Raw genomic sequence first — 16,464 nt, forward strand, 5'->3', positions numbered from 1 at the left:
CTGATCTGGCAGGATGAGACTTCCGGCTTTTCTTCAAAGTTGAAATGACTATGAACAGCAAATATTTTGAACTGATTCAGGACACTGAGTTAGCTACAAGAGTCCAACAACAGATAGCTATCCAAGAATTCTAACTGCTTCACAAAGTGGCAAGAACAGTGGGAAAGAGCGTTAGAAGCTGGAGAGCATTTTGAGATGGGTTAATAGCGATGCATATTGTACTGTGATGTTTAAGTACCCACATATTTTCAATCATAGTTCATGTGTCAAGTGCATAGTGGATAAAGTAGGTGTGGTGGATACTGTGACATGTAAAAGAAATTAGTATGAATATATTCTTCCGCTTATGTTATCATGCAAATGTACTTGACTGTATTTGCCAATTTCCCAACTCCAGCAATCCAAAATTCCTGGTATCTATTCTAGAGCTGCTATTATTGTTAGAATATGATTTTGTTATTTTAAATGTGGCTAACTCTGTTCTCATGTTTTTTAAGACATATTTTTGACTTAAAAAGAACCTCCTGGGAAGGAGATGTAGCTCAGTAGTAAGGGTGCTTGTCTGGTATGCACGAGGCCCGAGTTTGATCCTCAGCTTTGGAAAAAAAAATTGACATCTTGGCTGGAAGTGCTTGCCAGTGATAGATCTCCACCACGTGAGAGTCTCTGGGTTCAACCCCCACTAACAGAAAACAAAGACAAAAGCCAAGTGACTTCTTGGTATGGACAGAAATTCAAATAGTACTACTTTCTGTGAGAATAAAGCATTTTTGACAATGCAAGACCTACAGAAGCAGGTCTTGTGCTCTGTATTTATATGCCAGCCTGAAAGAATGTGGGTTTGTATCTGCTGAAGGGGAAGGATAAGGCTTTATTTCCTAAGATTACAAATTATTTCAAATACAGAAGTCATGTTTTTGTTTTAGTCACAGATTTCAGAAGATACACTAAATGATTGTTTTACAAAAATAATTTAAATTCAAAGATGCAAAATTCATCAGATGTTATAAAGCAAGTATATCAATTCTCCCTAGATTTCATGGATTAACAGAAATCAAACCTGTCCAGAGTGACAGCATAGAAAAGAAATACATCAAAAATGCCATTATAGTTTTAAACATTTTTATTGCATATTTACAATGTATGGAGCATTATAAGGATTTACAGTAGAAGCCAAATTTCCCAGCCCTTAAAAATCTACTAGGAAAGACTGGATAAATCATACACAAATATCTCTAAATATGGGCATTGGAAATGTACATTATAACCTTACAGGCTAATACAGGTGAATGCTTTATGTAGGAACTGGCCGGAAGGGTAAAACACAGTGAAGAGGAAAATCACCAGAGTGTAGTAAGGTACTGAATAAAAGAGAAACATGGAAAGTGTGATTTTTAAAGGCTAAAGTGTCCTGCAAAAGCATAGCTATCCCCTATGCGAAACTGTGAGGTAGAATTCTTCCCACCCTGTTTTTTGCTTTTCCGATAGCCATTTGGGGATGTCCCCTCCAGGTGACACTCACACTGTCATACTGGGGACTGACTATTGGTACATGTTTTTACAACTAGTCCCTCGACAAACAGTAGTTTTTTTATTCAATGATGAGAGTCTTATTTTATTTACTGAAAATGGGTGGCAAAAGTTAGTAATATGAACAAAACCAGTGCTGTTTCTTCTAGCTAATATATTACCATGCTCAGAGCGTAACCTTTCAAAGCGTAAAACTAAAGCTGAAATTTCAAGCAGAAGAAGCTTTTGAGGAGCTGTTTTGGGCAGGCAAATCTTAGCTTCCCTCAGATAATACTACTGTTAACCATGAATGAAGCCATTTCTACCCCAAACCTACTTCTCCTAATATTTCAATATGGATCATAAAAAATAGTGTATACCTTTCTAACACACTCAAAATATAAAATTCCGGAACAGGACAACTGCATTGAAAACAGAAACATTTTCTTCCAAAACTACTCTATAAACAATCCAGCAATTCTAATCCTATTTACCCAAGAGAAAATAAACACTTACGTTCACATAAACCTATGTAAGTATGATCACAGCAGCTTTATTTATAATTGCCGATCCTGGAAACACTCCAGGTAGCCAATAGGAAAGTAGGTAAACAAACTACAGTATACAATGAATGGAACGCTACTCCAGTCATCAGTGACTGAACAAATGATGTTCATCCAGCTATGTGGCTAAATCTCCCAATCATTGTAATAGTGGAGAAGGCTTGTAGAAGAGTATATGATGATTTTATTTACAGTAAGTTGAAGAACAGAATGTTAACTTAAGGTAGAAAAAGAACAGTGATTACTTCTGAAAGCTAAGCAGATGATAAGGACTGACTGGAAAGGGCCACATTGGAACTGTCTAGGGTGCTGTTTTCTATCTTGATAGCACTGTATGTATCTTCTATGCTGAGGTGTGTAGTAGGAAGTATAGACATCTGGAAATCTAAATGCATTAGAAATCTGAATGGATGAACTGATGCATACATGATAAAGCAAGAATACTTAATAACTAGGATCTAGGTAGTATATCACAAAATTATTTTTTATGTTTGAAAATATTTATAATAAAACACTGGGAAATAAGAAATTCCTAATTCCCTCAATAAAACACTACCAAAAATTCTGAGAAATTCACTGCTGGTTCTCATGCTAGTGTAATCATTAAATTCTTCCAAGTGTCAATTTAGAAACGTTAAGTTCCTCCAAAGAGTGTGTGAAAGGATCCATCAGTGACGGTGAACATTTTAGAGTATTCAAAGATACAAACAGCCCACTTGAGCCTACATGGCACAGGCTTGCCACCGCTGTTCTACACTGTATCAGTTCTCACATCTACTCTGGTTCAAAACTGCCAAAGTGCTATTTTGACCCTCACACATCTGTGAAAAAGTCCATGTATTTTGATTGCATAATCTAAGCAAATCTGTTGATCACATGGGACTAACACCAGAGTTAAGACAAGGAAGTACAGGAAGTGATCTCACTTTAACTCCGAGACTAAAAAAGAGCCATAGTGACTATAAAAGATAAGAGCCTGATCACGTATGGCGCAGGGGCCACTGTGTTCTCTGTGGGCAGGCACCTCCATCCTCCTCCTGCCTCTAAGGAGAACTGCACTTGGACCCCAGCAGACAATGCGGCCCTGGACTTGTAAATATTTCTGACGTGCCCCCTTGAGGTTCCCTAGGAACCTGCTTCAAAGTTCAGAAGCCCTTGTGTCAGAAAGTTTCCCGCATGCCTAACTTTAAAACCCCTCTCACATCGCCACACTCAACAGCTGGCCGACAGTGGTTGTTTTCAGTTGTATGCTAAGAACGCCTACATCACGACCTACAAGACCTGTGTGCTAGACTGCCTTACAGAGTCCACGTAAGAATCGTGATTCTAGAAACACTTTCCTCGTTGGCTCTCAACATCAGCTACAGGTCTGCCTTCCTTTTCATCTCCAAGGCTCTATGTTCTATTGCAGGTTCTGCTTTCTCTTGAAGTACAAGGACTAGTGTTAACTCTCAAGCTTTCAAAAAGCCTTCAACTCCTGCTGTACTGTTGACCCACACTCAGCACCGTATCCATGAACCTTTTCAGACTCACGGTCTGCCTGTGTTTACGCTAACTCGTGGAATGTCCTGTTCTGAGTCTACCACAGCACTTTTTAAATTTTCTCTGCCTGAGTTTGCCAAGATGGCTCCTCTAACCTTACCCAGCACAAATAATGGTCTTATCACTTTTTTTAAGGAACTCATTACTGGACTACTTTACCAATATCCTAAGAGACTATGCTTTCATTGTTTCTGCATGTAGTGCTGACTTATTAATGCACACTCCTACTATGATTTTTTTCTTGCTTATGTTTTATATTAAGAGTTGTGTCATATCCTGGCAGCCTCTAAACAGACAATACTTACCCTTCTTCTGTATTACTCTTCCCATAAAACAGCAAATCTGTCACTTTCAAAGCCTTATTATATACACTAATAAACTCACCAACTACTCACAGTATCTCAGACGTGTAATTCCTGTATGTTCTCCTTTACACTGTGAAATGGGTGAATGAAGGGGAGATCAAGCTAAAGGGGTGGGTGACATAAGCAACTGCCACTTCCCCCCATCCCAACTTGCCTGTGACTCACAGTAAAACTAAAGAATGATCAATTTTTTTTTGCTCCAAAAGATAATTATAGCAATGATACCTTCTATTTTGTGTAGCTTTTTGGTTTCTAACACTTTTACAGATTTAATTATTTTAATTACACGACGAGTGCCCTATTTTATGTCTCAGAGAAATTTTACTGATCTTGTTTTGTATACTAAGGTCCCAATAATTGGCAAAGGCAGATTTCAAAGCCAAGTACTATACGAAAACTCCAAATTCTATTTGCTACAGTTCTTATTTTAGCTTTTATGACCATTCCTCTACAGTTCTTCCCGCTAGTTACGCTTCTTAGGAAAACCAAGACTTTTTTTGAGGCATATGATGAAGCCAAATGTTAAATCTGTACTTCATTTTGGCTCATTAAGATATTTGTTGGCCTACATACCAGCAATGTGTTTCTATTCCCAAATAAAACCTTGTATTTCTAGGCTTAAAGTTAACACTAGTTAAGTTTAGGTTAGTGGTTCAGCTGTCTTCAGTAAATCTTTCTAGTCTTAAGAGAACTTTTCTTGTAGAGGCTGCAACAAAGACCATAATTATACATCTCATCACAGAGATGAAGTATGTGCTGGTATTTATTTCTGCTTGTATCATCTCCAGGGGTTCAAGATGCAGGGCACCTTAGCAGTGACCGTATATCTAACTTTTAATAACCATGGTATGCTACTATAGTCCTGTGCACTTTAGATAGGACATGAGGATAGAAGTACTTGGGGACTGGCAAGTAACTTATGAGGAAGTAGAGAACTCTGAATTATTTTTTCAAATGTACATTGCACATTTTCACCTAAGCTCACACTCATACTATTGGTTACAATGGGTTTACATCAGAGAACATGGCTTGTTTAGTACTTTCAGAAAAGTAACTTGTTATGTGCATCTTAAGCAATATGACATTGGTAACAGCTGACAAGGCAATGAAGCAGTGAACACATTTAAGATGAAGTAACATTTGGAAGCTCAATGGTCAATCTAACCCCCTACAACACAAAAGAAGCATCCAATTGTCTACCGAGATCCACCATGGAACCTAGACCCATCATCAACTTTCCGGCTGGCAGGCTGAGTAGCTTCATCAATATTACCAGTGAGTTACCCTATCAGAATAAAGTCACCAATAGTGAGGACTGGAAACAAACCAAAATGATTCGAAACAAACTTACTATCTTTATATCCTAACTCCACTGAGTTAGACACATGTATGAAGAAAAACCACCATTTTATACTAGGTTTATACAACAGCAAATATGCAGTAAAAAGGCAAAAAAAAAAAAAAAAAAGCCCTCAAACCAAAAAATTAGTCCAATAAACATCTAAGTAACTCCCAGAGAGTGGCTAAAGTACTGTGGGGGGTTCTGGTATGAATATGATAGAAATGAGTGGTTCTTTTTTGTTCCACTTGGAAGCTCATGTTAATTTATGACAGAGGACTTCTGATTTCCAATAGACGACAGCCGCACCCTTCATGAGTATTCTGAAGAAACTACAACATATTGAGAAAAGTAACTTTAGGGCACTCAAGGTTTTCATTCATAACTATACCTGAATATAGATATGCTTAAGAAAGTTGCAGAATTACAAATGGAGCACGACCTGTATTTTCCAAAAGCATAGGTAGTTTCATGTGAAGCACTGAAAGTACAAACAGCATGTCCTGATATTGCCTTACACTACTCTTTTAGTGGGCAGAAGCACTTAAGATAAAAATTAATTCATTTAGCAGTTACGAGTCCATGAGTTGATGGTGTAAACAAACGAGCTCTTTTAGCAAAGTCATAATAGAAACATTCTAATGACTCTAAAATTCAGTAGAACACATATTGACTGTAATAACTACATATCTAAAGTAGCTACCTATGTAAGGGAAATACCAAGTGACTTTCTGGGAAAGTAATTTATTCATAAGTCCGTCCTCAGTTTAGGAAATAAATACACTTAAAACACACTTCAGATTGTAATACAAGAGGGCTTATTCTAAATACTTACAACAGAATCCAAGGTAGGAGAACTGAGTGTCTGTTACATGTGCAAAAGCCTGAAATCAGAACAAGCAGGACAATATGATTCCCTCAAAAGAGCGTGTAGTGTGGAGGGAGGAGACATAAACACTGTAGGACATGGTTAGCACCATCATGGAGACTAAAAGGAAGAAGCACAGAAGTTCCTACTCATAGGAATAAAGCCTTAAAAGGCAGAAGGTATCATCAAGTATAGAAAGAACTTCCTGGATGCTGTTGGAAGCAGTGGCAGCATAAGAGGGAACAGCAGGATTCTGCCTCCGACCCTTGCATGTTTGACTAGGAACAAAAGTTGCACCATTAAACGAAACTATTCCGAGAGAAGAAAGTTGGTAAGTGTGGTAAATTCCCCTCTAGGCTGTATCATAAAGTAGGCAGTTCAAAGTATAAACTTGGTATTCTGAACCAGGTAGAAACTGGGACAAATGAGAAAGCCTAAGGATGAGACAGAGTCACAGCATTTTAAGGATGCACTCTCAGAAAGTGCATGTTTAGAAGACGTCATTTAAGACTTACGTAACTATGCTCACAGTTATGGCACAGGATAGCATCTCTGAGGGAGAAGACAATGTCTGGGCTAGGCTGTCAATGGTCAAATGTTACAGAAAACAGAAAGGTCAGGAATGCCGGCTAAGGACAAAACACTGAACCTGGTAACTGGATGACCACTGCTGACTTTCAAAAGACCAGTGTCACTACAATGCCGTGTAAAGCCAGATTACAAGGAGATGCAGCGTAGAGGGTGCTGAGGATGTGGGGGCAACAGATGTGGACTTCTTTAAGAAGTCTGGCAGTGAAGAGGCTGGAGAAGCCGGCAGACTCAGGGAGCTTTTGCATCAGAGGTTACATGAGCCAGTTTGTGGACTACAAAAACGAACCAGCATACAATTCTTTGCCTAATTTTATACTGATCGCAAGACTAAAGTTTTTTTCAGTCTTTTTAAAAAAAAATCTAAACCAAAAATTAGCATAAAAGTTAAGTTATATGCATTTTACAATTGAGAAACTAAATACAAATATATTTCTAAAGGAGTTGTACAGTGCTGTGATTAGATGCTTCAAAACTTATTTTGCCTCTAGTCTGTCATGAGAAATGAACTGCATTAACAATTGCTATTTTAGTTCCAGAAAGATTATTCTGATATAAAGGATTAATTACAGTGAAGTTAATTTTGAATGCCTAAAAACCCTCCTTCCCCAAAGACAGTGTCTTCAGGGTAGTTAATCATTTGGACAGTATTTTTTAAGCTGAAGAGAAAAATTACAAGTGTTCCATTATTAAGATGTCCTTAAAGATCTAAGTTGTTTTTCACAATTATTCATGATAAAACATGCTTATTTATTATATACATGCTTACATATGAATCTCCTGGCTAAGACACATGCAATCACCATGAAAAAACAATTATTAAATCACTCCCACAACTTAAGAATGCCCTTTTCAGTAAGGCACTCATATTTGGAGATAGGATATAACTACCAAATTAAATAAGATGTTTAAAGAAGCCTTTTATTAAGCACAAAGAAGTTTTAATACATTATCGATACAAATAAGAAAATGTCCTTTAATGAATGTAATATATCAAAGATCTGAAGGATTTTTTCCATATTGACACAATAAAAATAATCAATTCTGAAGAATTACAAAGTAAAATTTTGAGAACGCCACTGTCTACTAATAACAGATTAATTACAATCTAAATTTACTACATCACCTGGGGAGGAAGGGCAACCATTTTTTCTAAAGGAGAAAATTCCTAAACTCTTATTAGCACCATTCAAAGCTTTTTATCAGTTGTTCATTTACAAACTGACAGGTCAGATAAAGCTTGAAAGCAAGTTTTCAGTGCAATGTTTACAGTTCCTTCTTTTAAGATACCTGGAGTCTATGGTCTCAAAGCATGTCAAACAATTATGCCTTGGTAGTTGTGAGGTGTTAGCATGGAGAGAGAAGTGTGGGTGGAGGAACCGAGGCTTCTCCTGCTGGGAGACACGGCTTAGTGTACTGCGTGAGTGCTGCAGTGCGCTGCTGACGACACGCAGGAGATGAGCTGCAGATCTGCGGGAAGCTGGCAGCTATTAGCTCTCCGTGGGCACCATCTCAGGATGTCTCAGCTGCTGCCGTTTGAGACTAACTAGTTTCATCCTGTCTCTGATGTGCTCTGCAGTAGAAGCCATGTCACTTGGACTCCCAAAATATTGTTCGGTTCTAAATCAAAAGACAGGAAAAAAAAAGTCCAGATTAATACAAATTCATTTAACTGCAGGGCACACAAGTACAAGCAAACATTATCATAAAACATCTTTGCAATGCAGCCTATATTTAGAAATTCAGAGGCTAGGATGGTGCACATGCCTGTAATCTCAGCACTCAGGAGGCTGAGGCTGGAGGATCACTGTGAGTTCGAAGCCAGTTTAGACTACACAGTGAGTTCAAAGCCAACCTGAGCTACATAGGGAGACCTTGTTTAAAAAAAAAAAAAAAACTTCAAAATGTTTTACTCAGACAATACTGTTTGAGTAGTAATTCCACAGGAAAAATATTTTTAAAGTGGTATAACGTATAGTATGTGGTGAGAAAAATGTATTAGTGATACGCATTGTGTATCATGGTATTTAGGCCTTTCAATTCTCGGTCCACAGGCTTGTGCGAACATTTATTTGGCTATGTATTTGGTTAAAGCTGATTATACCAATTTTTGATGACAAGTGGCAAGCAGAATAGCCTTTCTGATGTTAAGACATGGTTTAATACATTAATAGATAAAGTAAGTTGTTTTTGTTTGTTCTTTTTAACTTGCAAGATACAGTATTCAGAGTCACAGAATTAGAGCTGGAGGAGGTTTTAGAAATTCCCGGTGTAGCTTCTTCATCTTAGGGCTAAGAATGTAGCTCAGTGATACAGCACTGCCTAGCATGCTTGAGGCCCTGGCTCCATCCCCAGCACCACTAAAAAACAACAAAATCTAAAGACCAGAAAGTTAAATGACTTAACCAAGATCGCAGAGTAGTAAACTCAAGATCTAAATCTGAGTCTTCAAACAGTGAATCCAGATAGACAATCAACTTCTTTTATTTTACCAGGAGAATATATCAAAGATAAATCTGAATAATCTAACGAACTTTATACAGATTGTTTTGTATCAGTAATTAGGAACGGAGATAATTTGAGATATTTAGTGTCACAAAATTTCTAAAATATACACATATATTTTAATGTAAATAAGGAATTAAAAAGTAACCATCCTAAATATTAAAAGCAGGTGCCCATATGCCTCAACGCCTGTTCCGTTTGCCACCCGTGCACTCAGCTCCGGAGCTCCCTCTGCAGGCCGCACGGTTTATAAGGGCATCACTGCCAGAAAGTGTGCTGGGTCCACATCTCACATTCTGCAACAACGTGATGACACGCACGCTCTTATGCCATGGGTCAGTTTCTCCATCACTGGAGTTAAATACCCCTGGATTACCTCTACATCACTGTCCCTGAGAAAGCCTAGATCACCACATATGTAGCTCCTTCTGATGCCTTCACTGGCCCATGCATTTCGCTTCAAATTATTTCATACTCTGACCGCTGACCACTTGGAATGGATAAAAATGGTGGAATCAGGACCCAGATTTTACACATGAAAAAATTTCAATGTCACAGCCCAGTGAACAGAGAACAGGCTTGAAGCCAGACAGGCCTGAGCTCATACCTAACTCTGGCATACAGAAATTGTGAAGCTCTGGTCACCTTAGTCTTTCAGCCTCAGTTTCTTCATTTTTAAATCATGATTAAGAATCCTGGCCTGATACTGTTTGGTCAAAAGTAATGAAGGACAGCTCGGTGTGACAGCACATTATCTGAAATGGATACTCAAGAGGCTGAGGCAGGAAAGCACCAGCTAGTATAGCTTAAAATGTCCCCCAAAAGTCTCACATACAGAGGTGGGGCTTGTAGAAGATAACTGGAACAGAGTTGCTATATCCATCAGTAAATTAATCCACTAATGAGCTGCTAAGAGGTTGGGGGTGGTCAGGGGAAGTAGGTCACCAGGGCTGTGACCCGGAAGAGTGTATTCTTGTCCTTGGCTTTGCCCTCTCTTTCCTGGCTACCACGGGGCAAGAATCTTTCCTCTGCCATGCCCTTCTACCATGCCCATGCTGTTTCTGTCTTGCAACCAACTGGCCATGCATGGACTGAGACCTAAACCAAAACAAACCTCTGCTTCTGTGTGTCAGATACTTTGTACCAGTGACAGGAAGGTCCCTAAAACAGATACACACGCACCTGTATTTCCACCTATTAGATAATAGCTGAGGCAAGAGGATACCAAATTTGAAGCCAGCATGGGCAACTTACCAAGGCTTTGTCTCAAAATAAAAATTTAAAAGGTCTTTGGGCGTAGCTCAGTGGGAGAGCACTTTCTCACCAACACACATGGCTCCCTCAGGGGTGCATATGGCCCTGGGTTCAAGACCTCTTACCAAAAAGTAATTACGAAGCGTTCAACTTGGTGTTTGGTGCTTATCCTGAGTTCACTAAACATCAGTCCCCGACCTGTGCCTCCTTTTTCTGAATGAAGCCCAAAGTCTCAAACTAGTCAGTGATCACTGTTTTACAGGTCACACAACACATCTGACGTAAGCACCACTACTGCTGTTAACAGCTGAATGTGGATTTTTCAGTTTAAACCATCTGAAGATGTGGACCAAAGTTAAGTTACTTGACTTTTTTGCCTTTGTTAAGGTTTCACTTTAAGACTTTACCAATTAAAAAAAAAATTGTAAGAGCATGCTCCATACCCATCAGGATAAACTACAGGAACAGTTAGCCTATCCAAAAGTGATTTCCCAACTGCTTCAATTTCATCAAACTGCTCTTCATCATTCATAGTTTCAGGCTCTTCTGGACAGTCCTGCAAAATCTGCAACAAATAAAAGGATCACATCAGTAAAGAGAAACAGAAAAGGAAACAAGTTCATACCAATTTAGTAATTTGAAAAGGTGCTTTTTGTTTTATTCCTAGCACCTATATGGCATTGTTGCATAAAATCATCTATAACTTGTAAAGTTGACTCTAGAAATTCTAGTAACAAAATGAACTGCGTTAATCCCTATTCGCAATACGTAATCAGAGTATAAAAAGGTCTATGGTGATTTCAAGAAAAAAATAAGTAATAGGCTGTTATTCGGAAAATAAGTTCAAAAAGTGTTCTCTCACTCTTTAGGCAACTGTTCACTAAAAACTTCCTATATAGTAAGTTTATTTAGCTCATTGGAATGTGAATGAGATAAAGACTCTGTCCATAAGGAATCAAAACGTGAAGTTAAAAACAATGTACACAGGGCTGGGGATTTAGCTCAGCGGCATAAGTACCTGCCTTGGAAGCAGGCAGTCGTGGGTTTGATCCCTGGTACCAATAAAAAGGAAAAAGACAAAAAAAAAAAAAAAAAAAAAACAAAAAAACAAAAAAAAAAAAACAATGTACAAACGCGACTCATGCAAAGACATTTTATATTTAATAATATGTGCTGACTCAACTGGTTATAATTCACATATGTGGTAATACTCATATTTATTCATATATATAATAACATTCATATATGTTCATATATATTCATATGTATAATATAATATTCATATATGTTCATATATAGTCTTCTGTTTCTTCCATTATTATTTAAATTTAAGAAATAGTTGAAAAATTTAGGGGAGAAGACAAACAAGTATTTATTTTGGTACTTTTTGCATTACATTTCACTTACTCTAATCATATTTATTTCACCATTATTCCAAGATTAATTTAGATATTTTCCAATTATTATATGACACAATTCTTATAGCTATGGTTATATTTATGCTCACTGGTATAAAACAAAATGACAATCACAAGGAAAATAGTATCTGGTAACAGAAGGCTTCAGTAAGTCTGCATAGTGAAATTAAAAATCTCAAAGTCTGTTATAAGCAAGGCAAAGGCCAGACAACAGGAAAAAAAAAAAAAAAAAAAAAAAGGAAAACATTAATTTTCTACTAACAAGTCCTTAACCAAGCTGGGCATGGCAGCACATGCCTGTCATCCAGCATTCTGGGAGGCTAAGAGGAGCACAAGTCCTAGCACAGCTGTACAACTTAGCCACCAAGCAGATCTTGTCTCAAAATTTAGGAAAAAAAATTTAAAGGCCAGGGATATAGCTCAGGGTTCAATCCTTAGTATTGCAGAACTAAAAAATTCTTAACCACATTTATTCCTCCATAATCTCTAAAGAATTCTACATTTTAAAACATTATTGCAGATACATTTTAAAAGTGTTACAAACTGAGCCAAGGCTCACCTTTTGATGGGGTGTAGGGACAAATGTGACTAGCAGAGGACAGAGGAGACCTAAGGGACTGGTAACGGTCTGTTCTTTGAACAGTACACTGGTTACGTGGGCCTGTTCGCGCTGTGAAACTGCGCCAAACAGAATGCTGAAGGTCTGTAAACGCTCCTATACTCAATTTTCATATTAATGAAGGTTTTAACAAAAATAATAACCAGTAAACAAGCCAAGCCATCTCGTATACTTTCTTTCACCATCTTTAGATCCATTTCAACCACACACGGATATGTAGAGATCAGAAACCAAGTGAAATATAAACACTGCCCAATACCCATACTTCATAACGCAGGCAAAAACTATTTAATTCCTAAGGTCCTTTATGTTTTCTATATCTTGAAAGTATATTAAATATCCCCTGCAAGCAAACACTCATTAAAGGAGACTAATACAAAGATAACTACAAAACCAACCTCTTTTTCCAAGTGAAGATGTAAACCTGGGTGCTATACATTTCCACTGAAAGTGTTAAAGAGGGTTCCGTTAAAACTTTACCCAAGTAACACTAAGTGTTTTATGTTTGGTTTCTGGAACTTTTTTCCTGACCTCACAGGTAATAAACTATCGTGTGCACCTTACCACAGTTTTTAAAAGGCTTTTTTCATTATTTCAGTCGGACAATTCTCTAACTTAAAGTGCAAAATCACAAAGTGAGCTTTTAACTAGGTAGTAAACAGCAGTAGTTATAAAATCAGTTTCCTCTCTGGGCATTGTGAAAGAGCCTGACATCATGACGCCAGGTACAGAGAGCAACACTAGATATCAGGTTAATGGAGGACAGAAGCAGGCCTACCTTCAAAAATGTTCACAGTGAACTAACACAAAGCTTTAACATTACATCAACCATATAACTGCATTATCAGAATCAACACATTTTAAACAGATGTGCAACAAGTGTCACTGAGACTGCACTAAAAAAAAAAGAAGGAAAGAATAAAAAGCAAACCTTTTCAGCATTTGAGTGAAATGCAATAGCCATCTCCAGCCTATGCACCCTCTCTTCAGATGCTACTGTAAACTGTTTCCACACTCTGTTCAGGCGAGGAAGCGTGTCCCCAGAGGACCGAGAGGTGCAGCGCAAAGACTGGCACAACACCACCGTGGCCTGCAGCAACTGTCTCCCGTAGTCATAAGTGCTCTGGAACAGAGAAGCAGATGCGGAATTGTGACTAGCTCTGAGGAGGAGGGAGGTGTGTGCGAGGAGTGCCTGCCAGAATCAGTGCAGAGTGAATCCACGGCACCCGTGACTACCACGGATCTGCCTGCATAAATAACAGAGCGGAAACGATACTCTTAGTGCCGAAGTTTTTTCAAGCTTCCTTTTCTTACTCTGTTTTCTCCATCTCACTCTGCTGAGTACCACTAACCAAAAAGACGCCTGCTCACTGATTACCAACTCAAGTAAGTAAAATTAGCCACTTTACATTTCATATAGGAAACTACAACTCTTAAAAGGTGAATTCATTTACAAGAAGTATACATTAAGATATTTCTCATCACAAAACAATTCTGTATTATTATGCTAACACTGCTGAGATGAAGAAAGTGAGGTTTCTATTTATTAACACATATTCACATGTATTAGTTTCTGTGTCTGACTGGTCAGATTGCCTAAAGAAACCATAATACCTAAATGGAGGGAGTGTGCAGAGCCAGTATGGGAGACGCAAACACTCTCACATTTACACAGGCTAGTTTACTGATGCAATGGTTATTAGCATTTTCTTACTTCTGTGATCACTCCAGAATAAGAAGACTAAACTTCTTTGACTAGGAGGGTTAAGTTCCACTACAATCATGCATAAAGTTATTCAAACACTGAGCCTGTAGTAAAGGAAAATAAGCAGTTCTGCACCTGTGCAACATCAACAAATTTTCGATGCTTTTCCAGGAGAACTTTCGTTTCCTGGGCATCATCGCCCAGTCTCGTGTGGGTCTTAAGGAGAGCATCCAGCAGTTCACTCAGCCATTCGACAGCCTGAATGAAAACACACAGCAGTGAAGCTGGATTCACAGTACTTATTATGTCAAAACATTATCTTCACACAAACATTCTTATCATATGATCAATGAATCTATATGCTATTACCTAAATTCTTAATAGCTATTTCATTCAATGCAATAGTATGAGATTTAATGACTTTTTTACTTCTCCATTTTTTATGAAATATAAAGGCAAAAAAACAATAGACAAGCACTCTGTCATGGTGGATGTCAGTGGCCCCCAAGCCTCATGTAATTATACGTTTGTGATTGGTTTATTGTTTAGTACTTAGATCAGTAATGTGAGTACTACACCCACCTAGGGGTGGAGACAGCATATGACATAATGGTGGGAAGAAGGTGTGTCTCTCTTTCTTGCCAGTTTCTGCCTTGCTGTTTGCAGTTGCCATAAACTGCAGCCTGCCATGCCACCCTGCCTTGGAGCCAACTGAGCATTGACTAAAACCTCCAAAACCTTTAAAAAAATAAACCTTTCCTTCCTAACTTTGGGAATCAGGTATTTTGTCTCAGCGACGAGTAAAAAGTAACTAAGACAGAATTTGGTACCAGAGGAGTGGGGTCACTGCTATGACTGTACCTGACCATGTGTGTGGCTCAAGAGCCTTTGGAAATGGCTTGTAGGCAGAGTGTGAAAAGGTTCAGAAATGTCACCTACATGCATAGAGCTGGAACAGCTTAAAGCTGTTCTGCAGAGGAGATTCTGGTCAGCTCAGGAGACTTCTGACAAAAAGCCTGCTGGTAAAGACCAGGCTCAAAAAGTTTCTGCTAAGAGGCTGGGGATTTAGCTCAGTGGCATAAGGACCTGCCTTGCAAGCAGGCAGTCATGAGTTCAATCCCTGGTACCAATAAAAAAGAAAAAGACAAAAAAAAAGTTTCTGCTGGGAGTAAGGCTGGTTGGACTCCAGTTGATACATGTTATGGCTTGGCAGAAAGTTTGTCTGCATTTTGCTCGTGTCCAGAGACTATGCCTGAGACTAAGATTAAGCGTGATAGACTGATTAATCTGGGAGAAAAAATTCCAAGGCAGCCAAATACTGATGCTGTGACACGGCTACTGTTGGGGACTTTTAGCCAGATTTATGTTGCAAATCAAGAGCAAAGAGCCCAGCATTTACAATGCTGTGAGTCTGGCCAGAAGAAAAACTCCAGGAAAGCTGTGGAATGTAAAGATAGAACTGAGACTTTGATTGCTTAGAAAAAACAGAAAAATAAGAAAGATAGCCAAGGGGCATCCCAGAAAGCAGAGGGTCTCCATCCTTCGCAGCCTCAAAACCACAAAAGTGAAAAAATTTGCTCAAAGAAAAAAGCTGTAGAGCACTGTGCTCCAGAATGGCAACAGAGGCCACGTGAGGTTCCAAAATGGTGACAACACAGAGAAGCTTTTCCTCACAATCAGATTCACCACAGCACAGCAATCCAGCCACTCTACCAAGAGAGACAAGCCTGGCTACTGCTCCAGCAGGCAGCAAACCTTGGTGGCATCCACACGATGCTGATTTGTGCAAGGAAAATGCACAAATTCTGAGGGTAAGACAGCTTCCACTTAGATGGCAAAAGGCCTGGGAGGCCAAGCAGTATGTCCCTGAGAGGGCAATATGTAAAGATACAAGGGTAAAGTCAAAGATAGAGTGGGAACCCCAAAAGTTTAAAAAAGCCCAAAATGTGGATCATCCAAGAAAAGCTGCAAAAATGGAGCAGAGGGGGCTTACTTCTTGAGAAAAGCTTAAAAAAAAAAAAAAAAAAAACTAAAATCCTTAAAAGTGCCATAGTGGTAAAATCATCCAAGCCTTTTTAGAGCTTACAACCAGATTGCTTTAAATGCTGAGCATAAAATTCTAAGACTTAACGTTCACATTGCTGGATGTTAGACTTGTTTTGTTTTCAGTCTTTTATATTCCCATTTGT

General features: G+C 38.5%; 1 protein-coding gene across 1 annotated transcript in view; it reads right to left on the bottom strand.

Moving 5' to 3' along the window:
• Positions 1-1,105: 1,105 nt before the first annotated feature.
• The window catches only part of Sestd1 (SEC14 and spectrin domain containing 1), a 110,270-nt gene continuing 94,911 nt past the window's right edge, over positions 1,106-16,464 (bottom strand). Inside the window, exons 15-18 of the mRNA XM_063259381.1 lie at positions 14,411-14,533; positions 13,502-13,693; positions 10,977-11,098; positions 1,106-8,394 (exon numbers count right to left, since the gene is read on the bottom strand). Coding sequence (XP_063115451.1) covers positions 8,265-8,394; positions 10,977-11,098; positions 13,502-13,693; positions 14,411-14,533 — 567 coding nt within the window. The 3' untranslated portion in view covers positions 1,106-8,264. The remainder of the gene's footprint in view (positions 8,395-10,976; positions 11,099-13,501; positions 13,694-14,410; positions 14,534-16,464) is intronic.

Source organism: Cavia porcellus, unplaced genomic scaffold (genome assembly GCF_034190915.1).
Source record: "Cavia porcellus strain 051 isolate PalLab524CR breed Dunkin Hartley unplaced genomic scaffold, mCavPor4.1 scaffold_12, whole genome shotgun sequence".
In the NCBI taxonomy this organism is placed as follows: domain Eukaryota; kingdom Metazoa; phylum Chordata; class Mammalia; order Rodentia; family Caviidae; genus Cavia; species Cavia porcellus.